General features: G+C 39.6%; 1 protein-coding gene across 4 annotated transcripts in view; it reads right to left on the reverse strand.

Moving 5' to 3' along the window:
* Positions 1-27599, reverse strand: part of MYPN (myopalladin) — a 127057-nt gene that overhangs the window by 9236 nt on the left and 90222 nt on the right. For all 4 annotated transcript variants that reach the window (XM_078434313.2, XM_060642605.3, XM_060642606.3 and 1 more), the window contains 8 exons: positions 27166-27304; positions 16859-17080; positions 15506-15655; positions 14512-14594; positions 12943-13069; positions 11483-11690; positions 8965-9130; positions 3142-3275 (listed from right to left, as the gene is read on the reverse strand). In XM_078434313.2, coding sequence (XP_078290439.1) covers positions 3142-3275; positions 8965-9130; positions 11483-11690; positions 12943-13069; positions 14512-14594; positions 15506-15655; positions 16859-17080; positions 27166-27304 — 1229 coding nt within the window. The remainder of the gene's footprint in view (positions 1-3141; positions 3276-8964; positions 9131-11482; positions 11691-12942; positions 13070-14511; positions 14595-15505; positions 15656-16858; positions 17081-27165; positions 27305-27599) is intronic.

The following is a 27599-nucleotide window of genomic DNA, read 5'->3' on the forward strand; positions in this document are numbered from 1 at the left end:
TGGTTCTGGACCTCTCAGTAGTACCTATTTCACACCCTAATCACTAATCAGCCCCTACCTACCCACCTCCCTAATCAGGTTCTAATGAGTTACCGCAAGAAGAATGAAAAGTAACTTCTGTTCAACCAATCATGGTTCAGGTACAAAAGAGAATGTATTAGAATTTCCATGTTTAGCAAGCACTGTTTTTAGCAGAGATGATCCTTAGGCTTGAACGTGGCCTGAGTGAAATATCCATCCAAACTGCTCTTATCTTTTATTCAGAAACTACTGAGCAATCTTCTGATTAGGTTTCCAGGGACCTTGATGTGGAGAAGGGGGAACACCGGGTGGGGAACATTGATGCTATGGTTCCCAGGAAGCTATGGACCTTTTTAGCATTCTGATTTATAAATTGGGCCTTTGTTGATTTCCTTATTTTGAATCAGTTTTTTAGAGTCTAAATACCTCCAAATGAATTGATAAAATCAAATATTGGAAGCTACAATTCTAATAGTGATTCTGCTGAAGAATAGGCATTCAATAAAGCCACAGTGAACAGCTAGTCAAGTCTCTGCTCCAGACATCTTAACCAGCCTACTGTAATTGCTTCTATTAGAAGCCCTCCTTCGGATGAGAGAGGGGAGCCTGTCCTCAGACAGGCAGAAAGTGGTGGGAGAGGGGGTAGGGGATTGATTTTAGCCCAAGTCCTCCATCCTCTCCTCCACTCCCAGGTTCCCAACTGAGGAAATAACACCCCCTATTGTTGGTGCTGTGCAACCAAGACAGGAGACAGAAGGGTGAGCCAGGACAAACAACCAGGAAAGGGAGAAGGATTGGGACAAAACTTATCTATTTCAGGGCTTATTGGTACTGGGTTTCTTGGCTGGAGACCTAGTTCCCTCTGGTATGGTGAAGTGGATGAAATGGATAAGGGACTTAACCTAGGTTGAACTATATCGATGGCCCTCTCTCCCCGCCCCCAACCAGGGGACAGTACATTAGGGTCAGCTTCCCTCACAGTTGAATTTCTTTTCAAGTTCAAGGATAAAGGAAAATAATCAGAAAGCTATATATTTCCCCCAAGTATTAGAAAATGGCAGGCCAAGGTCCTACCTGCATGGTACTAAAAAAGGGATACATCTAGTATGCACCTATGAAGAGCAGGGACCTCAGGTTCTAGACACAGTGACTTCTATTTGTAACTTAGGTTAATCATGTTGAACCAGTAATGAAAAAGAAATTTATTAATTATTTGGGCACCTGGGTGGCTCAGTCAGTTGCGCAATGAACCGACTCTTGGTTTTGGCTCAGGTCATGATCTCACAGTTTGTGAGTTTGAGCCTTGTGTCGGGACAGCACAGAGCCTGCTTGGGATTCTTTCTTTCTCTGCCCTTACCCCACTCATGCGTGTGCTTGCTTGCTTGTACACACTCTCCTTCTCTCTCAAAATAAATAAATAAACTTAAACAAAAGAAATTTGTTAATTATTAAATTATTTTTTAAAACAAATTTTAAAGGAGAGGAAAAAAGAATCACCCTTTTGGATTAAGGAATATGTCTCCAAAAGTGCCAGTTAATGTCAAAATTATAGACAAGATGCATAGAGTACATTAATAGATTAATAAAGATGAACTTGTTGGGGCACCTGTGTGGCTGTCAATTGAGTGTCCAACTCTTCATTTCGGCTCAGGTCATGATCTCACCATTCGTGGGTTCTTGTGGGTTCGAACCATACGTTGGACTCTGTGCTGGCAGCATGGAACTGGTTTGGGATTTCTCTCCCTTTCTCTCTGCCCCTCTCCCACTCGTGTGTGTGTGTGTGTGTGTGTGTGTGTGTGTGTGTGCGCGCGCGCGCACACACACACACACACACACACAAAGTAAATAAATAAATATTAAAAAAGATTAACTTATTAAATCCTTTTTTTTTTTTAATGTTTATTCATTTTTGAGCGAGGGAGACAGAGAGTGAGCAGGGGAGGGGCAGAGAGAGAAGTAAACAGAGAATCTGAAGCAGGCTCCAGCCTCCAAGCTGTCAGCACAGAGCCTGACATGGGGCTCAAATCCACAAACCGTGAGATCATGACCTGAGCCAAAGTTGGATGCTGAACCAACTGAGCCACCAAGGCACCCCTAAATCCTTTTGAAAATTAGAAACATGGCTCAAAGGAATGGTACAAAAACCTGGATTTGCATCTCGGCTATAGATACTTAACCTCCCTGAGCCCAGATTCAGGGCTGGATCCCACGATCCTGGGATCATGACCCGAGCCAAAATCAAGAGTCAGATGCTCACCTGACTGAACCACCCACGTGCCCATCTTCAGCATTTAAATGAGGGTGACAACAGGGGCCCCTGGGTGGCTCAGTCGGTTAAGCGTCTGACTTCGGCTCAGGTCACCATCTCACGGTCCGTGAGTTCGAGCCCCGCGTCGAGCTCTGGGCTGACGGCTCAGAGCCTGGAGCCTGCTTCCGATTCTGTGTCTCCCTCTCTCTCTGCCCCTCCCCCGTTCATGCTCTGTCTCTCTCTGTCTCAAATAAATAAATGTTAAAAAAAAATTTAAAAAAAAATAAATGAGGGTGACAACAATTGCAATAATTGGAAGGTCCTAAGGGTACCATTTTGTAAATTACAAGTCATTATACAAATATCATTTGATATTATTATTAGGACAGCTCTCTATTATTAGTCTGGTTGTGGGATTGGCACAATAAATATTTATGGAATGCATTAACAGGTGAATGAGGACAGGACAATTCTGCTGGGTGGAGGTATGTGTGGGGGAAATGACAGGCAGTGGGGAGGGAGTTCCAGTGGGTGGCCCATGGCATGAAGGAGACAGCATGAGATGCTAGATGATTGGAAGCACAAGCATGGTTAAACTCTGAAATAGCTGTAATTCCTAGTAATATAGGTCTTTTTTGGGAAGAAACTTAAGCTCATTTAAATGCAAAAGTGTGCAAAAGTGTACAAAAGTATACAAAAATATACAAAAGCATTGAGGCGACTAGGGTGAAATGATTTTAAAAATCCATCGTTTAAGCACTAAAATATAATCTAACCAATTCAATTATGGAAACATACTACGCCTATCCTTAAAACATTTTTTTCAAGCTGCCTATCATACACAGATGTTCAACTGAGGACGTTACACCTACCGTATATATCCAACCTGGCAGTGCACGACACGATGCCAGCTTCATTCTTGGCTGACAACGTGTACCATCCAGCGTCAGATTTCTTGGCTGGCTGAATGAGGAGGCAGACATACCCTGTTGCGTCCTGGTGCATACTAGAGAAAAGAGAGAACATATCTGCAATTGCATCCAGGGGCAGAAAAGGCCTTAGGGAATTCAGGGCTCAGGGAAACTCTCAGGGCAGATCCAGCAGGGCAGCACTACCCTCCTCCCTGACCCTCCAGAGAGGCAAGGGAGACTCAGCTTAAAGCAGTTATCAAAGGCAAACTGAAAAGTGGAAAGGAATCACAAAAGAGCAGCAGTTAACCCGGTGAGGCCCAGATGAAGGTTGACAGCCCAGGCTGAGACCTGTTCTTGCCCTTCCCACTGTTCCACCTCTCCTGGAGTTATACTCCCCCCCAGAGGAGGTGCCCCCACTTGTCACAACCAAAGTCCAGAAAAATCTCTTTTCCCAACCTGATTGGACATTTCAACAAGAACTTTGCTAAGAAGCTATGGGAAAGTAGACCAAGATGGGAGTCCAGGGATTGATATACTGTTAGTATGGAGGGGTTATTTCTTTTTTTTTTTTTTTTTTTTTTTTTAAATTTTTTTTTTAACATTTATTTATTTTTGAGACAGAGAGAGACAGAGCATGAACGGGGGAGGGGCAGAGAGAGAGGGAGACACAGAATCCGAAGCAGGCTCCAGGCTCTGAGCTGTCAGCCCAGAGCCCGACGCGGGGCTCGAACCCACGGACCGCGAGATCATGACCTGAGCCGAAGTCGGACACCCAACCGACCGAGCCACCCAGGCGCCCCGGGTTATTTCTTAATGTAACCAACTGAGCATGTGCAGCAGTTAGCTTAATACAAAGGAGCAAATCAGCATGTTGTTCCCTTATGTTTCCTTGATATCAGTAGTTCTCAACCTTGGCTGCATATTGCAATCCTGGATAATTACGCTAATATTTCAGGCTGGGTTTAGCATGTTATATTAATGAGTTATATTAATTGATTAATTAATTAATTATTTAAACTTTATGCCCAATGTGGGCTTGAACTCACGACCCCAAGATCAAGAGTCACATGTTGTACTGATTGAGCTAGCTAGGTTGCATTAACATAGACTGAAATGTTAAATCAAGAATATTTTCTGTGCTTGCTAAAGTTTTACCAGAGAAAAATCTTGACCTATGTAGACTTCTTAGATGCCAAAATTCTGTAAAGCTTGACAGTTACAACATCCTCTGGGACAAATTCAGTTTATTGTGAAAAAATAATTCTCAGTAGAAACTTTTGTACACAAGCTGCCTTTGTGTGCTTGCCCCTCATGGAGTAAAACCAAAATGGCACAGATAAGGTTGGTTAGAGGAAATGTAGCAAGATACCCACTTTTGGTAACTGGATCCTTAGTTTCTTTCCTTTTCCTCCCTCTCTTTCTTCCTTCCTTCCTTCCTTCCTTCCTTCCTTCCTTCCTTCCTTCCTAAGTAGGCTTCATGCCCAGGATGGAGCCCAACATGGGGCTTGAACTCATAACCCTGAGATCAAGACCTGAGCTGAGATCAAGAGTTGGACGCTTAACCTACTGAGCCACCCAGGCACCCCCTTAGTTACTTTAAAAATAACCATGTAGTGATGGATAGAGAAGGAGTTACTGCCTTAATGTTTTGTTTTGCTTTATCTTATTTTAGCATTTTACTATCAAAGGGGTTTTCTGTGTACTAATATGACTGAAGACACATGACAAAAAAATGCAAGGTCTTCATTTATTCTGTGTACATTTTTAAACTTAAAACTTAAAGTTTTTAACAAAATCAGAAATTAAAGAGGAGAAATAACAACCAACCCCACAGGAATACAAAGGATTATAAGGGAATATTATAAAAAATTGCATGCCAACAAATTGGACAATCTAAAAGAAATGAATAAATTCTTAGAAACATATAACCTCCCAATACTGAATCAGGAAGACATAGAAAATCTGTACAGACCAATCACCAGCAATGAAATTGAATCAGTAATCAAAAAAACTCCCAAGAAACAAAAGTCAAGGATAAGATGGCTTCACAGGTGGATTCTACCAAACATTTGAAGAAGAGTCAGTACCTCTTCTCAAACTATTCCAAAAAAAAAAAGGTTGGTTAGATGAAATCTAGCAAGAAGGAAGGTAGGCTCCCAACTTCATTTGCTGAGGTCAGCATTACCCTGAACCAAAATTAGATAAAAATACTACAAAAAAAGAGAACTAGGGGCGCCTGGGTGGCTGAGTCGGTTGGGCATCTGACTTCAGCTCAGGTCACGATCTCACGGTTTGTGAATTCAAGCCCTGCGTCGGACTCTGTGCTGACAGCTTGGAGCCTGGAGCCTGCTTCAGATTCTGTGTCTCCCTCTCTCTTCCCTTCCACAGCTCATGCTGTATCTCTCTGTTTCTCAAAAATAAATAAACATTAAAAAAAAGAACTGCAGGCTAATATCTCTGATGAACATAGATGCAAAAATCCTCAACAAAATAATAGCAAACTGAATTCAACAATATATATTATGATCGTGATTCCACGATCAAGTGGAATTTATTCCTGGCTTGCAAGGGTGGTTCAATATTCACAAATCAATCAATGTGATATATCACATAAACAAGAGATGGATAAAAACCATATGATCATTTCAATAGATGCAGAAAATGCATTTTACAAAGTACAACATCCATTCATAAATAGGTTTAGAGGGAACATACCTCAACATAATGAAGGCCTTACATGAAAAATCCACCGCTAACATCCTACTCATCGGTGAAAAACCGAGAGGTTTTCCCCTAAGGTTAGTAGCAAGACAAGGATGTCCACTCTCACCACTTTTATTCAACACAGAACTGGAAGTCCTGGCCACAGCAATCAAATAAGAAAAAGGAATAAAAGGCATCCAAATTGGTAAGGAAGTACAATCTTCACTATTTGCAGGTGACATGATACTATATATAAAAGACTCTAGGGGTGCCAGGGTGGCTCAGTCAGTTTGGTGTCTGACTTTGGCTCAGGTCATGATCTCATGGTTCATGGGTTTGAGCCCCACAATAGGCTCTCTGCTGACAGCTCAGAGCCTGGAGCCTGCTTTGTATTCTTTGTGTCTTCCTCTCTATCTGCCCCTCCCCTGCTTGCACTCTGTTTCTCTCTCTCTCTCAAAAATAAATAAACATTAAAAAAAAAATCCTAAAGACTCCACTAAGAAACTACCGGAACTGTTAAATTAAGTCAGTAAGGTTGCAGGATTCAAAATCAATATACAGAGATCCACTGCATTTTTTAAAAACACTTTTTAAAGTAAGCTCTACATCCAATGTGGGGCTTAAACTCACAACCCCAAGATCACCAACTGAGTCAGCCAGGCACCCCCTGCATTGCATTTATATATACTAATAATTAAATAGCAGAGAGGGAAATTAAGAAAACAATCCAACTTATAGGTGCACCAAAACAAAAACAAAAACAAAAGAAACCCTAGGAATAAACTTAACCTAGGAGGTGAGAGACCTGTACTTTGAAAACTATAAAACATAGATGAAAGAAATTGAAGACGACACAAACAAATGAAAAAATATTCCATGCTCATGGATTGAAAGAACAAATATTGTTAAAATACTCATACTACCCAAAGCAATCTACAGTTAGATGCAATCCTTATCAAAATACCAATAGCATTTTTCACAGAACTAGAACAACTGATCCTAAAATTTATATGGAACCACAAAAGACCCCAAATAGCCAAAGCAATCTTGAAAAGAAAAACAAAACTGAAGGTATCACAATCCCAGATTTAAAGTTGTACTACAAACCTGTAGTAATCAAAACAGTATGATACTGGCACAAAAATAGACCAATAGATCAATGGAACAGAATAGAGAGCCCAGAAACAAACCCATGATTATATGGTAATTAATCTTTGACACAGGAGGCAAGAATATGCAAGGGAAAAAGACAGTCTCTTCAACAGATGGTGTTGGGAAAACTGGACAGCTACATGCAAAAGAGTGAAACTGGATTACTTTCTTACACCATACACAAAAATAAACTCAAAATGGGTCAAGGCTCTATGTGAGAACTGAAACCATAAAAATCCTAGGAAAGAGCATAGGCAGTAACTTCTCTGACATCAGTCATAACAGCATTTTTCTAAGTATGTCTCTCGAGGGAAGGGAAACAAAAGCAAAAATAAACTATTGTGACTACATCAAAATAAAAACTTCTGCATAGCAAAGTATACAATCAGCAAAATTAAAAGACAACCTACTGAGTGGGAGAAGATATTTGCCTACGACTTATCTGATAAAGGGTTAGTATACAAAATATATAAAGAACTTAATACAACTCAACACCAAAAAACCCAAATAATCCAATTAAAAAATGGGCAGAATACATGAACAGACATTTTCTCAAAGAAATGCAGATAGCCAACAGACACATCAAAAATGCTCAACATCACTCATCATCAGGGAAATGCAAATCAAAACCACAATGAGATATCACCTCACACCTGTCAGAATGGCTAAAATCAACACAAGAACCAACAAGTGTTGATGAGGTTGTGGAGAAGAAAGGAACCCTTGTGCACTGTTGGTGAGAATGCAAACTGGTGCAGCCTCTGTATGGAGGCTCTTCAAAAAATTAAAAGTAGAATCACCATATGATTCAGTAATTCCACTACTGGATTTTTATGCAAAGAAACAAAAATACTAATTTGAAAAGATGTATGAACCTGTATGTTTATTGCAGCATTATTTACAATAGCCAAAATATGGAAGCAACCCAAGTGTCCATTGATAGATGAATGGATAAAGATGTGATATGTGTGTATATACACACACACACACACACACACACACACACACATGCGCTTGCATGTGCGTGCGCGCGCGCGCGCGCGCGCACACACACACACAAACACAACACACACACAGGAATATTACTTAACCATAAAAAAGAATGAAATCTTACCATTTGCAATAACATGGATGGATCTAGAGAGTATAATGCTAAATGAAATAAGTCAGTCAGAGAAAGACAAATACCATATTATTTCGCTCATACGTGGAATTTAATAAAAAACAAAGGAATAGAGGTGCTCTGGTGGCTCTGTCGGTTAAATGTCCGACTTTGGCTCAGGTCACGATCTTGAGGTTCATGAGTTTGAGCTCTGCATAGGGTTCTGCGCTGTCAGCACAGAGCCTGGAGCCTGCTTTGGATTCTGTGTCTCCCTCTCTCTCTGCTCTTCCCTTGCTGGCACTCTGTCTCTCTCCCTCTCAAAAATAAATAAACATTAAAAAAATAATTTAAAAAACCCCAAAGGAACAAAGGGAAAAAAGAAACAAACCAAAAAACAGACTCTTAACTATAGAGAACAAACTGATGGTTTCAGAGGGGAGGTTGGTGGGAGGATGGGGGAATAAAGGAAAGGGATTAAAAAGTACACTTATCTTGATAAGCATTGAGTAATGTATAGAATTGTTGAGTCACTATATTGTCCACCTGAAACTAATATAACGCTGTATGTTAGCTATACTGAATTTAAAATTTTTAAAAACCCACTAATTAATCTGGAAAAAAATTAAGGTTTTGAAACTGTGGAACATCTGTATTATGGACTGTCCTTCAGGAACAAAAAGAAATTCTTGATACGTACAATGATGTGGATGAAATTCAAATGCATCATATTGGGTGACAGACAGATTCAAAAGACAACAGACTTATTTGGGTGCCCAGGAAGCCCCACTAAGTTTGGAAGTCCCTTTGAATGTGGAAGCAGGCTGTACCTGATCCTCTCTCTGGTGAAAGGGATGGTTTCGTTGTCCTTCTTCCAGTAGAACACGGGTGGCGGCATGCCTATCACACGGCACTCCAGCCTCACTGGGTGGCCTTCGGGAACGCCGCTGTTCTGCAGTTTCTCCAGGATCACAGGTGCTTTCTTCACCTCTTTGGCTGAATGAGAAGAAGGGCCATTCTTGTTTGAATAGTAAGTGCCTTGGGGTTCATGCTTCAAACTCATTACAGTTAAAGAATTTAGAGGTTAGAGTGGGAGAGAGCCAAAGCATTAGAGACTGTTAAAAACTGAGAACAAACTGAGGGTTGATGGGGGGTGGGAGGGAGGGCAGGGTGGGTGATGGGTATTGAGGAGGGCACCTTTTGGGATGAGCACTGGGTGTTGTATGGAAACCAATTTGACAGTAAATTTCATATATTAAAAAATAAAATAAAAAAAAAAAAATAAAAAATGATTAAGCATTTTGAAAAAAAAAAACAAAAAAAAAAACAATACATAATGTTTCTGAATAAGGAAAGTAACTATTGTAAAAATTAAAAAAAAAAAAAAAAAAAAAAAAAAAAGAATTTAGCAGAGTAGGCACCCCCCTCCCCGACTTTACCTTCTCTTCAGAACACTTTTTACCTCTCTAAGTGAAGATCGCTGTCTTGATAAAAGCTCCAGAAATGATTTAAAAAGAAATAATGAAACTTTCACTTTGTATGAGAGACAACACTCAAGGGCCTGTGCTGCACATGGGGGATGCAAATAGTGGGTGTGGAATTTAAAGAGTTTCTTTTATTCTCAGCAGTAAATTTTGAGAAACAACAGACTTTAAATACTAAATATATCCTTTCTCTTTTCTAGAGGAGTTTATTTTGTGGAAGGCATATTAATTTTCCCTCAACTATTATTTTGAAGAAGTTTATAGCTACAGAAAAGAAGTACACTACATTTTACAAATATTTGAAAAATGTTTATTTATTGTTTTTGAGAGAGAGAGAAAGAGTGCAAGCGGGAGAGGGGCAGAGAGAGAGGAAGACAGAGGATCCAAAGTCGGCTCTGGGCTGACAGCAGAAAGCCTGATGTGGGGCTTAAACCCATGAATTGCAAGATCATGACCAGAGCCAAAGTTGTACACTTAACCGACTGAGCCACCCAGGCACCCTGAGAGGTACACTACTTACACACACACACACACACACACACACACACACACACACACACACATTATGCTTCCTAAGGAGGCCTTTTTTGGGCAAAGATACCTCATATTTCAGGATTCCAGAGTCAATATTTGCAAAATAGTGGGGGGAAAAATGAAAGCTTACAGTTAATATGTCCTTGTAGAATGAGCTTTTCCTACTTTGTTGGGAGGAAAAAATTAAGAGTGAGAAAAAGAAAAAGATATATGGGGCAAGCAGCCACTAACCTATAGACAGGATAGCATGCCGAAGCCATCCTTGTTTCTGGTAGGGGCCACACATGGGAGAAAGCTCAGCACTAGAATTCATGTATTCTGAAGTCTAGTTTTGGCTAGACTCCTGCCCTAAGGGCTGGTATCAACCAAGTGATGATGACTAGTCATTATTTGTAGGCATTACAGTATTTTGTTCATATCATCTCATAAGGTAAAGGTTCATTTGCTTAGTTATCAACTCAACATTTGGTGAGCACTGTTCATGTTCTAGACACTGAGTCAGACACTCGAGATACACCAAAAAAGTCAGAATGTCTGACTTTCGAAGCTTACAGTCTCTTCAGGAAGGCAAAACAGTTACATAGAAGGCTGTAAGTGTTCTGAAGAGCCCCTCCTTTTCTTAAAAAAAAAAAAACAAACTTCTTTTTAATGCTTATTTTGAGAGAGAGAGCAAATGTGAGCTGGGGAGGGGCAGAGAGAGAGAGAGGAAAAGAGAGAGACAGAATATGAAGCAGACTCTAGGCTCTGAGCTGACAACACAGAGCCCAACACAAGGCTTGAACCCATGAACCGTGAGATCATGACCTGAGCTGCAGTCGGACACTTAACCGACTGACTGAGCCACCCGGATGCCCTGAGCCCCTCCTTTTCCAAGTGCTGTGGAAACAGAGGAGGATGTGCCTTGGTGGTAATGTTTGAATTAAGCCTTTGACAATGAGGAGGTGGTTCCTAGGCAATGAAGGGCATTCCTGGTAGAAGGATCACTGAAGCAAAGACATGGAAGCTTGGGGTAGGGCCAAGATTCTGGTGTGTTCCAGGAGTGATGAACATAGGGCAAGTGACTTAGATTTAGTGATAGTCAATTAACTAATGAATTGATTGATTGATTAACTATTACAATGACTCCCACACAAGGTACCACATTATGTGTTTTAGCTTACTGATATGTCTTTGAAAGCAATGTAGGAAATAATGGCCCTTACTACATGAAGGAGAAATTGAAATGAGGTTTGGTGGGGCAAAGGACTAAGGAATTCTGTCAGAGGCTGTGCATATTTGGGCAGCAATTTTGAAGGGAGTTATGTTTAGGGGCCCCAGCAGCAAACCTTACCTACTACAGTGAGCTCCAGACTAAAGGAATTCTGTCCAGTTTTGTTGGTAGCAATGCATGTATACGTCCCCGCATCACGTTGAGTGAGTGGGTCAATGAGCAGAGAGTGGACTCCAGTCTCCCTGACCAACATCTTGTGGGAGGCGTCTGGTAGCACAGGTTGGCCATTGAGCAGCCACGTCAGCTCTGGGGGCGGTAAGCCACTCACCTAATAAAGAACAGGACAGCTGAGGCAAATGGCAGACCGATGACAGGCAGATTTATTTGGTGGCTGAATTCTTTATCCTTGTCTGGCACCAAATAGATAGTGAGAAAATAAATGGGGTGTGTTTTCTACAGGGGCATCAGGACAAGAGGGGTCTGGATGGATGACTGCATTAATTTAAACTGTATAGTATTTTGACCCCAAATCAGGTCATGATTATATTCTAGATTAGAATAAATAAGAAATAAAAAATTAAATAAATAGGTAAAATAGGCCTGCCACGTCAGTTTCACAGATGGTATATTGCTTACATACTAACAAGCAAGAGGCAGCCAAGAAAAGGGCAGACCTTAAACTAGAGTTCTCAAACCTTGCCGTGTATTATGATCAAGTGGGGAGCATTTGAAAATCTTAATGCCCATTTACTATATCAAGTCAGAATCTCTGGGGATGGGAGCTGGAATGGGTACCTTTTAGGGTTTAGCATGGAAGAAGTAACAATCAATCCCGAATATTATTTAGGCAGACATTGGCAGAGCAAGAACCACCTGGAGAAGTGGATTCCATGAATGCTTAACCTCAAGCCTTTACTAATTTGCATCTAAAATTTCCACAGCATTCTGATCTTTGGGGTGAAAGAGGTGACTTAAGTTTCTCTTCATACTGAGAGATCTCCATGTTGCTCGACTGAATATAGTTTCTGGTTGAAGAATTAGAATGTAGAATAGTTAAAGGTGGTGTCTGTTGATTAGTATGAGAAACCGGCTTTGATTTTCATAAACCACCTTGGAGCCATCTTTTCATGACTATAATTTTTTTCAAAGTCTATATATCACAGCAATTCACCTCAAGGATACAAAAATCACAGTTTTGGCTTTATAGTAATAAAGACTTTCCGGGCACCACATGGAAAATGTCTAAATTATAGCAATCAATCACCTCTTTGGTTGTCTTTTACAAATTCAGAGTTAACTTGATACAATACCAATGTAATTTTTTCCCAATGAAATCTTATTAAGATGTAAAGATTTAAAAATTTCATGAAATTCTTTTGTCTGGTATTAAATGCTCTGTAAAAGCCTTTTGAGAAAAGAAGTGATCTATCTCCCTTCCCCAGTCCCCCTTTCCCAAAACAAAACAAAAACCAACCCAAAACAAAAAATAAACACAAAACAAATACAAACAAAAGTAAGTGCAAATGAACAAATGCAAAATGTGAACAGATCTGGAACCAAGGATGGCTATTAGAGTCTACCTTACAGTCCAGTCGACACAGGCGCCCCTCGTGAGCTACCATATCCCCAGGAGCCTGCAGGAAATGTGGCCGGAAAAAGCGTTCCTGTAGGGGCTCTTTGTCTCTTTCTTGTACTCGGGACCTTCCTCTATAAAAACAAGCATGTTCAGGCATTAAACACAGAAACCAATTTATAAACTTATGACAGCAGGCATTTAGGCTGGGCTATAGAGCCTAGAGAACAGATATTTTTTGGGGGGGTGGGGTGGGGAAGGAGGTCGCTCTACTGTAAACAAATAATAAATAACAAATAATAGTGTGGAGCTGAGGTAAAAAACAAAGTGGTAAGCATTTCATACACGTAGGATTATCTTGTGAGATCTGTAATCAAATAAACAGGCTTTAGCTTCTTTCTCTTTGAAGTCATCCTGGGTTAAGTGGCTCAGCTCTTCTTGCCTTGGCTTTGACCAGTTGTTCAAAAGTTTCAAAATAAACAAATAAATCAGTATTCAAGCTGAATCTCAAATGAGAGCCAAAAAACAAGTCCTGTTTATTACCCAGAACAAGGCAGCTGCAATCCCTGTGTCTCTAAGTAATAAAATTTAACCTGGCTATAAATTATGGCAGACTATTAAAGATGATCATGAACTTAAACTGGTTAAGACGGACTCACAGTAACAGCTGTTCTTGAAGAAAAAAAAAATGAAGAAGAAGGTATAGTTGCAGTGGTGATGAAATACTGTATCTGAAACGTGGGTCACTATTTTTGCTCCTTTGGTAAGTCAAATATAATTCATCCATGTCAGCAACTGTGGAATGCTCTGCTAAGACTTAGTGGCACCATAAGACTCAAGGGGAAGCCAGGCTCTTAATTCTTAGTGGTTAGTAAAATCATGGAGGAAGAAAGCCAGTTGCTATGTTAGAGGCAACTGTTATATTGGGGACAACAACAACAAGACTAATCAATCTATATACATATAATCATTAACAGTTTATATATTATTAAGGAAAATATGGCAATTTAATTCAAAGACTCTGGTTTTACATATTACCTGTACTGCTACTACTAATGGTTACAAATTTTGAGCCATTAAAAGTGTGCCACAGGGGCGCCTGGGTGGCTCAGTCGGTTGAGCGTCCGACTTCAGCTCAGGTCACGATCTCACAGTTCGTGAGTTCGAGCCCCGCATCAGGCTCTGGGCTGACGGCTCAGAGCCTGGAGCCTGCTTCCGATTCTGTGTCTCCCTCTCTCTCTGCCCCTCCCCCATTCATGCTCTGTCTCTCTCTGTCTCAAAAATAAATAAACATTAAAAAAAAAAATTAAAAAAAAAAGTGTGCCACGGACCAGTGCTTCTCAAATATAATGTGCTTCTAAATCACTTCGGGATCTTATTAAAATGTACATTATGACTCTGTAGGTCTAGGGTGGGCTTGTGATTCCACATTTGCAACAAGTTCCCAAGGGATGCTGATGCTGCAGGCGAGGGGCTACATTTTAGGTAACAATTTGTAGACCCAACACTTAGATGCTCATTGTGGTGGGTGGATGCTTGGGAAGGGCTAGAGAAGGGAGATTCTTACTGTCTTTACCTGTGAGACTGACCACCAGATGTTAGTCGACTACGAATGGGCAAACCTTGTACCATCAAGTGGCCAGAACAGCTGATTCTCCCCTGAGAAACAAAAATGAACAAGATTAAAAATAAGAAGACTTCCACATTTTTTTCAGTTTATATAAATTTTTCTGTGCCAGAACATTATGAACGTTTTGGCAAACTATTAGGAGAAAGAAAACTTGGGGGTGGGAATGAAAATAATAAAATATGACTCGTTAGATTACTGTTAATATTTCAGGGGGGATTTTTTAAGAATATTGTGATGACTTTCATTTTGAGCTTGGAAATGAACAGAGCACAGATGTAAAAAAATTTGAATTCTTGTGCACTTAACATTATCTGCAGCAACATGCAGAGACCCTGGACAAGTATATTATACTTTTCTCAATAGAGATTATCCTCAAAACTAACATTTTAATAAGAAGAGTGGGTGAGAGTAGAAATTATAGTTGTATATTTTCTGTTCTAATAGTAGTTGAAGATATTTATTCTGCCATATCTCTTAAGGGAATTTTAAGTCTTGATCCTTGATCTCATTCAGAAAAGGAAAGTGAAAGATTATGGCTTTCCAACTTTTACCAAAAAAAAAAAAAAAAAAGACATTATGGATTTGAGGAATATTTACAAGCCTTTTTGGAGTAATTTGCTTGTTCTCTAAAGAACAAAACAAATCTTTTGATAGAATGATTTAGAGACTTTTCAAGAGAATCAATGAGTTGATAAGCACAAGATTTAGCCTGATACATCTGGGACACAGCGAACAGATACTACTAATGTCCTTTGACAAAGTCTGAAGGGTTGAATGACCCATCAATGGTCATTTTAAGCTGTGATACTGTGCTCTAGTTACACACAATCACAATGCTTCTATTCATTTTCCTCAGCAATGCTTAGTAACTCGCACTTCTCAATGACATCAACTGCTCCTCCCTCAGAGTGCGGCACAGCGCAGGACCCTGCTTCTGCACCTGGGGGTTGGCAGCCATGATAGTGTAGTTGCCATCGTCGTCACTGGTGGTGGAGTCAATGTGCAGAGAGCAGGTCCCATCTCCTTCTCGCCTCATTTTGCAGTGCTCATTTCTCTTTGAAATCTGCTTCCCATCTTTGAACCAGTAAACCTGCAATGAAAGATAATCAAGGAGAATCTACACTGTTCTGTACATCTTTTAAAGTAGGAAGTAGGGTGAGGCAAGGGCAGATTGCCATCTCTAACAAGTGACCCATCTCTTATAAAGCACTTAGAAAAAAATTATAAAATATATTCAAATGACTGTATAATATACTGCTGAATTTGTACATATACAGCGCTTAGGTCAAAATTCTGTATAACTTAGGATTGAGATCAAGCTTTTGGCTCTTTTTATTGTATTTCATAATTGCTTAAAAAGCCACCCCAAGGACCAGACATGTCTCCAGGGGCAAAAGAATGAAAACCAGGAGGCTGAATTTTTCCCCATTGTCCTATTTACAAGCTCAAGTCTTCTGCAGTTTCAGATCTCAGGGTCTACAGTAGCTTACCTTACTTGAAAGGTTAGTATGGTTTATCATACCAAGTGGAATGAGGCCAGGATTCACTTGTGAAATTTCTCATCTGGCTAAAATTTAAATAAGTATCTTTTTCATGTTGGGTTCTGCATGTATCAAGGAGATCTCTCAAAGACAGGAGGGTTAAAGTACTGATTGCAGCTGTTCTCCTCTACATTTCCTGGTTACCTAACCATACATGATAACAGCATGCTAATGTTTGTGAAAGTAGAGTGGAGAGATCCCCTACCACAGCCACACCGGGTGTAAATCCTTCTTTCAGATGATTGCCAAAAAAATCTGGTGACTCATAAGATTTTTCAGCAGCCAGTGATAACGATATGACATTTTCAGCATTTACCCACCTAATAGTAATGATACAAATATAGTTCACTTTGTGCAACAACAGGCACTTTGTGGGTATTAGATAAATGCTAAAAAAAAAAAAAAAAAAAAAGAAAGAAAAAAAGAAAAAAAAGAAAAACATCAATTTGGTGAGTTTGGTGGTTGAGGGAATCAATAACCCAAAATGGAGGATTATGACTAAGAAGTTTATTTTAAACTTTTATTAAAATTCTAACTTACTTATAAATCAGATTTATTTTTGGCCTAATTATTTAACGATCTTATCCATGACTATCTCTTTTTAGTTAAATTATCTGGGCCTTGTTAATTTTCTGGTATTGATTTTTATTCCGTCTGTAGATACATCCCTAGAATCTGATAGGATTTTCTCAAAGGCACTGTCTACAGTTGTGTGTTGTTTGTTGGCCAACTGGCTGATCATCTTCCCCTACCTTTGGAACAGGTATCCCAACAATTTTGCAGGTGAATGTCACTGGAGAGCCTTCTGTAACACGGAAATGCTTGAGTCTTTTGTCAAAGATGGGAGCTATACACTTGCCCGTGGGGATCTCATCATGTTGGATTTCATCATCTGATTCATCAACAGGGGTACGTTCCAAGCGAAACTCTATTTCATTCATCAGCCTCTGCTCAAAGCTTGAAATTTTGTACTCCTGTCAAAATGACAAATATGTTTAAATTTAAGTTCTATGGGTGAGAAAGAAGGTATTTATCAGTATAATTTACGGATGGAACTTTTTAAGATTCAGATTTATATCATGGAAACCCAATAAACCGGGCATGTTCCATTTCCGGTTCCTCACCATGGAGCACTAAAGGAGATGCCAATGTCTCTACTATAATCCCAAACTGCCTGAGTGAATCCTGATTCCTCACCTTGAGTATGGAGCCCCAGTAGCATCCTGTAGAGAAATGAAGATGGAATGTAATTTCCATTACTACTATTAATGTCTATTTCAATATGTAGAACTTCCTATTTGATAATATGGCAAAACTATTCTGAACTGCATTCTGATGTACGCCTGCATCACCAACTTCCTATCTCTACTGGACATTCCCATCTGCATACTTCCTGAAACCTGTCTTGAATAAATCTCCCTTGACACCATATCCATCTTCATTGCATCTCTCTACTCCCACCACAACAAAACTACTTGAAATAATTTTCTATTGTTACGGGATCATTTCCTTGTCACCCACTCTTTTGCTAATGTACTCCAATTAGGTTTATGTTCTCATTGTTCCACTGAGATTACTATTGTCAGGGTCTCCAAATTTGCAAAATCCAGTTGTCACTTATCTGTTCTTACCTTACCTGACCTCTCAGCAGCATTAGACAAAGATGGCTACTTTCTCCTTTTTGAAACATTTTCTTCTGTTTGTTTTCACAACATCATATTGGTTTCTCTTCTCTTTCTTTAGCTGCTCCTTATCAGTCTTTTTGCTAGCTCCTAATCCTAGGTAGGTGGTTTCATCTTATCTCACAGCTTCAGATACCTTCTGTATGCTGATGACTTCAAATCCATATCTTTAAGTCTGGTCTTTCCCCAGAACTCATATACCCGATGATCTGCTCTACATCATGAGAGTCATACACCCAGTGATTGATTCTATATCATGGCTTGGGTGCCCAATGGGCATCTCAAACTGAGCATGATCCAGACACTTGATTTCTGTCTCCCAGAGATGCACCTACCCTACTCTTCCCCATCTCAGGAAATGGTGCCACTATTAATCTATTTAGTTAAGTAGTTAAACAGTGTTTCTCACACTGTCTTTGGTGAAAGTCAGGTTTTTAAAAATTTCCGATGTGTAGTTTTATAAAGTAAAATAAAAATGAATTACTAGCAAAATGAAATTTAAGACGTGTACAAAATTATTATATTCAATAGGTATAAAATTTCTCTTCCAAATTGCTATAAAAATTTCCTTTAAATTAAAAAAAATTTTTTTTAATGTTTATTTACTTTTGAGAGAGACAGAGACAGAGCTTGAGCGGGGGAGGGGCAGAGAGAGAGGGAGACGCAGAATCCAAAGCAGGCTCTAGGCTCTGAGCTCTCAGCACAGAGCCCGACGAGGGGCTCGAACCCACGGACCATAAGATCATGACCTGAATGGAAGTCGGACGCCCAACCGACTGAGACACCCAGGCGCCCCTACAAATTTTTTAAAAGTTTATTTATTTATTTTGAGAAAGAGAGCATGAGTGGGTGAGGGACAGAGAGAGAGAGACAGAGAGAGAGAGAATCCCAAGCAGGTTCTGCACTGACAGTGTCAGCGCTGACTCCTTCCCAATGCAGGGCTCAAACTCACGAACTATGAGATCATGACTTGAGCCAAAATCAAGAGTTGGGTGCTCAACCGAGCCGCCCAGGCGCCCACTATAAAAATTTCTTGATGGTTACACTCAGTTCCTGTTCTTATGTTAAGGTGGAGAGGTGATAGCTTGCAGACTGTCACAGGTCCTCAGACTACATTTTAGTGTACCAAGTTAAATCCTAAATCTAGGACTTGTCCTGAATTCCTGTCACTCCCTCTCTGCCTTATTCGATGAAGCTTAAATGTCACTTCCCTAAAGCAGCCTTCCCAGTCCACTTCATCTAAATTAACTCCCCATTCTAATTCTCTACACAGTACTGGTTGCTATCTAGTATATTTCTTGTTTGTTTGTTGATTGAGTGATTAAATATCTCTAAGGATTAGAATGTTAGCCCCACAAGAGCAGAGATCTTGTTTATCTTGCTTCTCACTGTATCAGCAGCACCTGGAATAGTGGTCTGCCTCATGGCATGTGCTCAATGAGTATATGAAGAATGAGTGAATACGTGAATGACATGGGAGGGGGGCAATCGCTTGTTCCATTTATGCATCTTTGAGGAATCCAGAGCCAGGGCTTGTGTTGAAAGTGAGACGTTTTGTTAAGCTCATGACTCTAATTAACCATAATTTTGTAATTTAGGTGAGCTCCTTGGAGATGGCAGTAGGATGCTCCTGAAATAGAATATGGAAGCACATGGCTGATGTACATCTGTCCTTAGTGTTAGAGCAATTGAGTTCAGGACCCATAAGGTGTATTCTTAAGCTATTAAATCACATTACTCATGTTCTTTTATTATTGTCTTATACATATTATCACCTGAATTTGTGTAGAATTGGAACTTAGGAAAAACACAGAATCAAATGTTTCTTGGTTTCAATTTCTTGAAACAAATTTTAAATCCTCTCTCAGCCACAGCTCACCCTGAGTAAGCAAAACAAATCCACAGCTCTTTCAAGATAGAGAAAATGATTAATCTCCAGTTAAGCTTATTAATTTTCAATCAGATAGTTCAAACCAGTTAAAGTAAAAAATTGTTCACTTCTATTTACTTGAACCCTAGTTTAAAAGTATTAAGAAACCTGGTTTAACAGTATTAGACTATTTTCTACATTATAGGAGTTTTTAGAAAGTTAGTAATTAAAGCTTCCAACTATCTATTAGGTTGAACTATATGAAACTGACATTTTTGTAGGTCAACATGTAGAATTTTATATGATTCAACCTAATACTTCACAATGACTATATTTTCCATAAATATATTAAGTGATCCCCCAAATTTGAAATGTTTCTTAGTCTTGCCAATTTAAAAAGCACATGAAGAATACGTATTTCTTCTTCGTTGAATTGCATTTATGCTTCCAAATATATGTTATTTTTCTTTTTAGTAAATCTGTTTATTTTCTAGGATATTTAGGACTAAAACCAATGACTCATTTTATTCGATTACTATATGAGGTAAAGTGAGGTGTTAAACAGAAGCTTTTTATTATTTTATTTATTTTTTTAAAAAATGTTTTATTTACGGGGCGCCTGGGTGGCTTGGTCGGTTAAGCGTCCAACTTTGGCTCAGGTCATGATCTCACGGTCCATGAGTTTGAGCCCCGCATCGGGCTCTGTGCTGACAGCTCAGAGCCTGGTGCCTGTTTCAGATTCTGTGTCTCCCTCTCTCTCTGCTCCTCCCCTGTTCATGCTCTGTCTCTCTCTGTCTCAAAAATAAATAAACGTTAAAAAAAAATTAAAAAAAAAAGGTTTTATTTACTTATTTTGAAAAAGAGAGAGAGTGAGTGTGAATGTGTGCATGAATGGGGAGGGGTAGAAAGAGACGGAGAGAGAATCCCAAGTTGGCTCTGCACTGTCAATGCAGAGCCTGACGCTGGGCTTGATCTCAAGAACCAAGAGATCATGAACAGAGCCAAAATCGAGTCAGACACTTAACTGACTGACCCATCCAGGTGTCCTGAGCTTTATTATTTTAAAAATTACATTTAAACAGATCTCAAACCTCATACACACACAGATGTTAGGGTTCAGAAAACCCTAGAGTTTTTGTGAAGGTGGCAAGACTTCATGTTCTTTTATTAAAGAAGGTCTTAACCTTCTAAGGCTTCTCATCTTATTTCACTTAAGTCCCCAAATTCCCAGTCCATTCCATATCACCTCTAGCCATTTTTTCTTTCTTTCTTTTTTTCTTTCCCTATGCCCAGCATGGAGTCCAACACAGGGTGTGAACTCACTACCCTGAGATCAAGACCTGAGCTACGATCAAGAGTCGGACACTTAACCAACTGAGCCACCCAGGTGCCCCTAGCCATTGTTTTAATGAAGTCCTTGCTCTAAGCTAAAGAACCTTCTCTGAAGCCTCTACTGCCTGAGCTGTAAGGGCTGGTAACTTCCTGGCTAAATATACTGTCAGAGTTATTTACTATGGGGAGAGATGAATTCTTGAAATTCTATTTTGAAAGTATGAAGTAATTTTCCCAAAGAAGTGTTATTGTACATGGTGGTAAGTTATGATTATACCTAACATTCAGGAACACAATGGATGGTATATATGAGGCCTAAGTGTCTGACTGAGAATATAAATACCACATTGTCTCTATGTATTCCAAACTTGATTTTACCAAGTTGGGGCCTGATTTTGTGGAATTTATAAGTGTTTGAATGGATTTGATCCAAGGAACTACAGAGGCAATATGACTAAAATATGCATATTTTGTTTTACTATAAATGTATTCACATTGGTTATATATTTATTATTTTGTCAACACTGCTAATTGGGAGGTCATGAAAACAACACTCAATGAGTTATTTAAAAAATACTACTCATAACTAGGTACTGAGGATACTGTCGCAACCAGATCTTAACTGGAAGTTTTTATTGAGGCACTCAGATGGGCTAGATGTCAGAAAACAAGTGGATTGGCAGACAAACTATTCTCCAGAAATTTCAAAGCAGGTTCTTACAGACAGGTTAGATGACTGAAACTCTTCACCACCATGGAGATACAAAGGAGTGAGGAGGGAGAAGATCCAGGGAGAGGTCTTTGGAGAGGGCTGTCTCTGCATCTCCTACCTCCACCTCCAGCCCAAGGGTTCCTGCCTTCATTTCAAGCTCAGCGAGGGAGGCTAAATGGACCCATTTGGAGAGCTTGCTTTGTTGTTGTTGTTGTTGTTGTTGTTGTTGTTGTTTACAGTGGGTTAGTATCTGACTCCTGCCTAAAAGCGCCAGAGTGAGGAGTGAGGCAGCTTTTTGTCAGTGGGCAAGCTGAAGGCTGAGTAACCTTCACTCCTGCATTGTGTCAGGGCGGAGGACCTGTGATGGTTCCCGTCACGCACGCGTGGGCCACATACAAGACAAAGCCACTGTGGGGTCAACTTTTGTCTCTCCATGGCTGGGTAAAGGAGTCAGGGACAGCAGTTGGTAAAGTGGGGGAAGAGAGAGCAAAAAAGAGAAGAAGTTGGCCACACTTCCCTTACTGTCTTTGGATTCACCGTTTGTAATAGTCGCTGGGTGTGGGGTATGGATGGGGGTGTTTGTGCGTGGGTTCTAATTTTTGAATAAGGATTGGAGTGGTTACTATAGGCTGGGAATATTGTACTACTAGATCAAGATTGTATTTTGCAACAAAGTAACCATAGAAGCTTATAGGAACTAAATGTAATCAAAACTGCTTTTGAGATTGCCTTATATTTGAGATTGCCAGGAGCAGGAGAAGAAATAGTCCGTCCCATTGAATAAATGTAAAGGGATACTGGGAGAAAAAAAATTCTTTTTAGACATATTTGCTTAATGTACCAGGTATAAAATGTATAGATTAACAATGAGCAACAAACTAAGAATACTGTAGGTCAAGGGTTTCCATGAAAGATTTCATAAAATATTTGGGAAATCAGAAACAGGAATAAGGAAACCATGCAGCTGTGTGGCAGGGGTAAGTGGCTTGTTGCTAAAGCACCGAATCTTTACATCTGAGATGGTATCAAAGAATACCACCCCCAAAGCAGAAATTGACGTCTGTTTGTAGTGCTTTGCAACCAAGAATTGGTATCCCAACTACCCCTATCACACATAAATCAAGGTTGTCATTCCACGTTATGACTGACGGGACTCAGATTTTGTAAAGAAATTTGTAAACAGGGGCGCCTGAGTGGCTCAGTCGGTTGAGCGTCTGACTTCAGCTCAGGTCGTGATCTCACAGCTCGTGAATTTGAGCCCCGCGTCGGGCTCTGTGCTGACAGCTCGGAGCCTGGAGACTGCTTCCCATTCTGTGTCTCCCTCTTTCTCTGACCCTCCCCTGCTCATGTTCTATCTCTCTCTCTCTCTCAAAAATAAATAAACATTAAAAAAAAAAAAGAAATTTGCAAACAAAAGCAATATGTTTTAGTTACATTTAGGTACTTCCTGCACTGTCTGCACAAAGACTGTACTGCTGGTAGATGCAGGCTTTGAATTTCCAGGGCTGCATTTATGTTGCCTTCTCCATTTTCCCTTGAGTTTTCTCTTTGTGAGTAAAAGCAGCAGTTTCTGCATTAGCTGCTTGTAAGTTATGTCTGTGCTCAAAGGAGAGAATATTTTTTTGTGTGAAGCTAACATTCAGTTAACACCAGAGTTTAATTTCAGTGTGTTTTCATCTTTTTTACTAAAGTTTTTAATGTTTATTTTTGAGGGAGAGAGAGAGAGAGAGAGAGAGAGAGAGAGACAGAGAATGAGCAGGGTAGGGGCAGAGAGAGAGAGGGAGACACAGAATCTGAAGCAGGCTCCAGGCTCTGAGCTGTCAGCACAGAGCCCGACGAGGGGCTCGAACCCGCAAACTGTGAGATCATGACCTGTGCTGAAGTCAGATGCCCAACCGACTGAACCACCCAGGCACCACTGTTTTCATCTTTTTAATCCATTGATTGACATGGATTATTATCATAGGGCAGTATCCACAATTAGGCATAATCAGAATCTATATAGTCAAGTGAGTTACTTTCCATGGATAGGCCAGAAATCCAAAATTTTCTATACGGTCAAAAGTTTTATTATCTTATCTGAAACTAATGTAAATCCCATAACTATGTCTGTGCCAGACATAACAGGGATGCAGCAATGATTAAGACATCTACGAACCCCAGCTCCCAGGGAGACTGTGACTGGTGCATCCTGGATGGGTCCTTGGCAGATGACCACGGACACTTCACTAGCCCAGGGTCCTATTATGCTCAAGGTAAGCAACCTGAGGTCAATGGCTGTGTGGAATTCTTATTAGAAAAGGAATGGATAGCAAGAGTCACAAAATAGGGATTTTCATAAAGAATTCATAGAAAGAGATGAAAGAGGTATGGTTTAAATAGAAGAAATGACTAAGCAGCTTAGAGAAGAAGGAGATTAGATGAACAAAAAGCATAGCAAGAATTAGGAACTTATTTTTTCTTTTGTCATACATTGCAGGATCTGGCAACCACAGACAGCTTTAAAGAGAAAGGAGCAGAAAAAAGAGATGGGAAGGTTTCCACAGAATGAGGTCAAGGAGGAAAGTTGAAATAAGACATTGAGAGAAAAAGAGAGAGAGAGAGAGAGAGAGAGAGAGAGAGAGAGTGTTTGTGTGCATGTGTGTGCGCACGCGTGCACAAGTGTGTGTTTAGAAATTAACAATCACCAAATATTTACTGGGTGCATAAAATCATGTTAAGTCATGTGTGAATTAAGGTCGTGAAACTTTCATTATTACATTTTGTGATCCTGGGTTCCTTTGACCTCTCAGATTCACCTTGCTAACCTAAACCGTTTAAGTTTTATTGATGTCCACTGAAGATCCACTGGTGGTGAATGACACTCTTCAAAGTAAGGAATGATGCAGCCTAAAATCTAGTACTTGGGCACCTTTCTTGGATTACCCTCAACTCAAAGAAAATTCACTGTCAGTTTAGAAAGCTAAACATTTTAATAAATATGAACATCGGAAAGGATGACACCTTTGTATCATGCAATGTTCTAGGAATCAACCAGCAAATGTTAATTGCTATTTACAAGTGTTATATAAAATGAGTAAGAAGGTAAATACTGAAATATTACAAAGAGAAATACAAAGTCATGGATATGTCAAATAAAACCCATTTTCTAAAACATTAATTTAGAAGTTCGTGTTCTGGGGAAGAAATTGTAGTCAGTATTCATTGTTTAGGACTTAAGATTTATTTTCATGCTCAGCCTAATGTGATAATTCTAGACCACACAAATACTTGCTATTCTTCATTTGCTAGGAATAAAGTAGGGCCTGAGAGTCCAGATTTCTGGACCTAAAAGTTTTCAAAGCAAAATAAAACAAACGCATATGCTTCAGAAGAAATCATTTGCTTCCCCCCTCACATATGTAGGCTAATATGGGAAGGAGAAAAACTGATCATTTTGATTACGGGTCCCCAGACTGTGGATATAGATGGTTATCAATATGCAAGTGTTTCTTTATGATTGGTTTCCACCTTCCTAAGCATATTTTCTTAACCCTAGCCAGCAGGCCACGGTACATTGCAGACAATATTCACATCTTCACCATCATTTCCCAAGGCAACAATGACAGTATTATAAAGTGGTCGTCACTTTATTCCCCAAAACTTGCTGTGAATCAAAATCTACCAACCTAATGCAAGCTTTCCATCTTAGAACCTTAGTTTCCTGAATTGCATTTATGCAGCTTGGTTTTCTTATCCATGGCATAGAACTCAGTCTAGGACCAATTCTGTAACTAAACCACCAAAGCAATTCTCAGAGTAATGATTCTCAGAAGAACACTGATGCATGTCACAGATATTCAGTAGTAAGATGCTTTTTGAAACCGCTTCTGCTATTAGCCCTGAGGTTATTTCGTGATGGAAGTTTAATAATGAGTTTTGCTGGGTTTATGACACTCAACTCGTAGAAGTTTGTATTTACACGTTACTTACGTTTCAGGTAATTAGGAGAAAAACCTACTTTGCCATGAGTTGGGTGGTGGATTAGCATGGATCTACCTACAGAGTAACTAAAAAAGTAAAATCAAAAAGATTGTGTGCTGGCCTGTTATCATTTTTACAGGGTTCTAATTGCTCCCTCTCTGAGTTGTAAAAGACATAGGCTGAACACAGCTCTGATTTCAGTGACACTTTGAAGGATTAACAACCCAAATGTGATGACAGTATTATAGGAAAGCAAATCTGTGTCAGAGCAACATTTAAGAGACTTAAAGGTAATTGTCATAAAACTGAAAAAGGTTGCAGAGTTTCAGGGAAAATGTGACGTGTCCTGGAGACTAGGGCTCTAGTTCTAGTTCTGCCACTGACAATTTGACAACTGTGCCTCCGTTTCTCCATCTAGAAGATGGAAGAGAAGAATAGTTGCCTCCCAGAAACATATGTAGTTCGGCGGAATAATATGTGAGAAGCATACTCAATTATAACAAACTTAAATATTCTTCTTCAATTCAATAGTTTAAAGTCAATTTTAAAAGGATTTTAAGCAGTACATTTTCAAGAGAATCTACTTAGTAAAAATTGCCCAACATATAGCACAATTGTAAAATACTGTATATCCATGGCTCCACTAGAGGTAACAGACAGAAACACTAAAGAAAACAGCATATGGTCAGGGAAATCTGGAGCCTTGTTTCCAGGGATCACTTATGCCACAAATTCCACAATATCTGGCATATAGTTTTGACTGAAATCTTATGTTATATTTCAAAATAGATTTGATTAGTTCCCACCTTGGGAAATAAACCAAGAATTAGGTTATTAAAATATAAACCTACATTTAAAAATTAACCATGATATAAAATGTAAAAATAAATGGCTCAGGTAACAAAATAGTCTATTGTTCTTTTACCTGATGCTCACCTATGGCTTTCCTTTTGCTCCTTCAGTGTGAGCACTTACTAGTAAGCAAGGAGTTGTACCGGTTGAACTACAGGATATTGACTAATGTCTATTTCACATGATTCAACCTAATGTGAAGAATGAGGGGAACGGGTGAGCAGACCTCTAGCACGTTAGACTGTAGGAGTCCGATAAAGGACACCATGAAGTCCCAGAGCTCTTTTAAGTCTAGATCATCTTATATATTGAAATATTTCAAAGATGTGATGGTATTTGCCAATACTGAGCTAAGGATTGCTGGCATGGCCAACAGACTATCTAGTCTCTCTCCTTCTGTGACATATTCCATTCTACATAAACACATATAAACAGTTAAATTGAGTTAACTACTGGGGTAATCAAGAACTATAGATCTATGTGGATGACTTTCCTATATGACCATTGGTTAACTGATGCTCTACCTTCTAAGACTGCAGGGTCAGCCTCACTGAGGTCTGGTGACCTGACCATCCAAGGACTGAATTAAGTGAAATTATATTTCTTATGATGAAATTCCAATAAACCATTTGAGCCCGGCAATCTTACCTGCTGGTGTGATCTGACATCATTGAAATTCATTTTTTTCCCCAAGTCAAGAATCACTGCATTCTTAGTTTCACGAATGTAATCATCATTCAGTGGTTGGGGAGACTTTGTATTTTTCTTCATTAGTCCCTGCGATGGCCTGTAAAATAAATTCACACCAGACATACCCATGAAAAACCCTGGCCTGTGTCCAAAAGCCTAGAAATCAGAGTGGCTGAAATGGCAATCAGACACTAGGAGTCATCAGGCACTTATGGAGGGCATCTTGTGTACAAAAGTTGAGCACTGCACAGAGAATCTGTGTTTGTAGAGGTGTTTTCAATACTTAAATTGTTAAAAATTATTTAAAGTAATCGTGCCCTTTGTTCTAAGGTGTTCAATATCCATTTAGTGTCTAAGAGATAGGATTATCTGGGAATCCACTAAATGAGAGT

Source organism: Panthera onca, chromosome D2, assembly GCF_046562875.1.
Source record: "Panthera onca isolate mPanOnc1 chromosome D2, mPanOnc1 haplotype 2, whole genome shotgun sequence".
Taxonomy (NCBI): Eukaryota; Metazoa; Chordata; class Mammalia; order Carnivora; family Felidae; genus Panthera; species Panthera onca.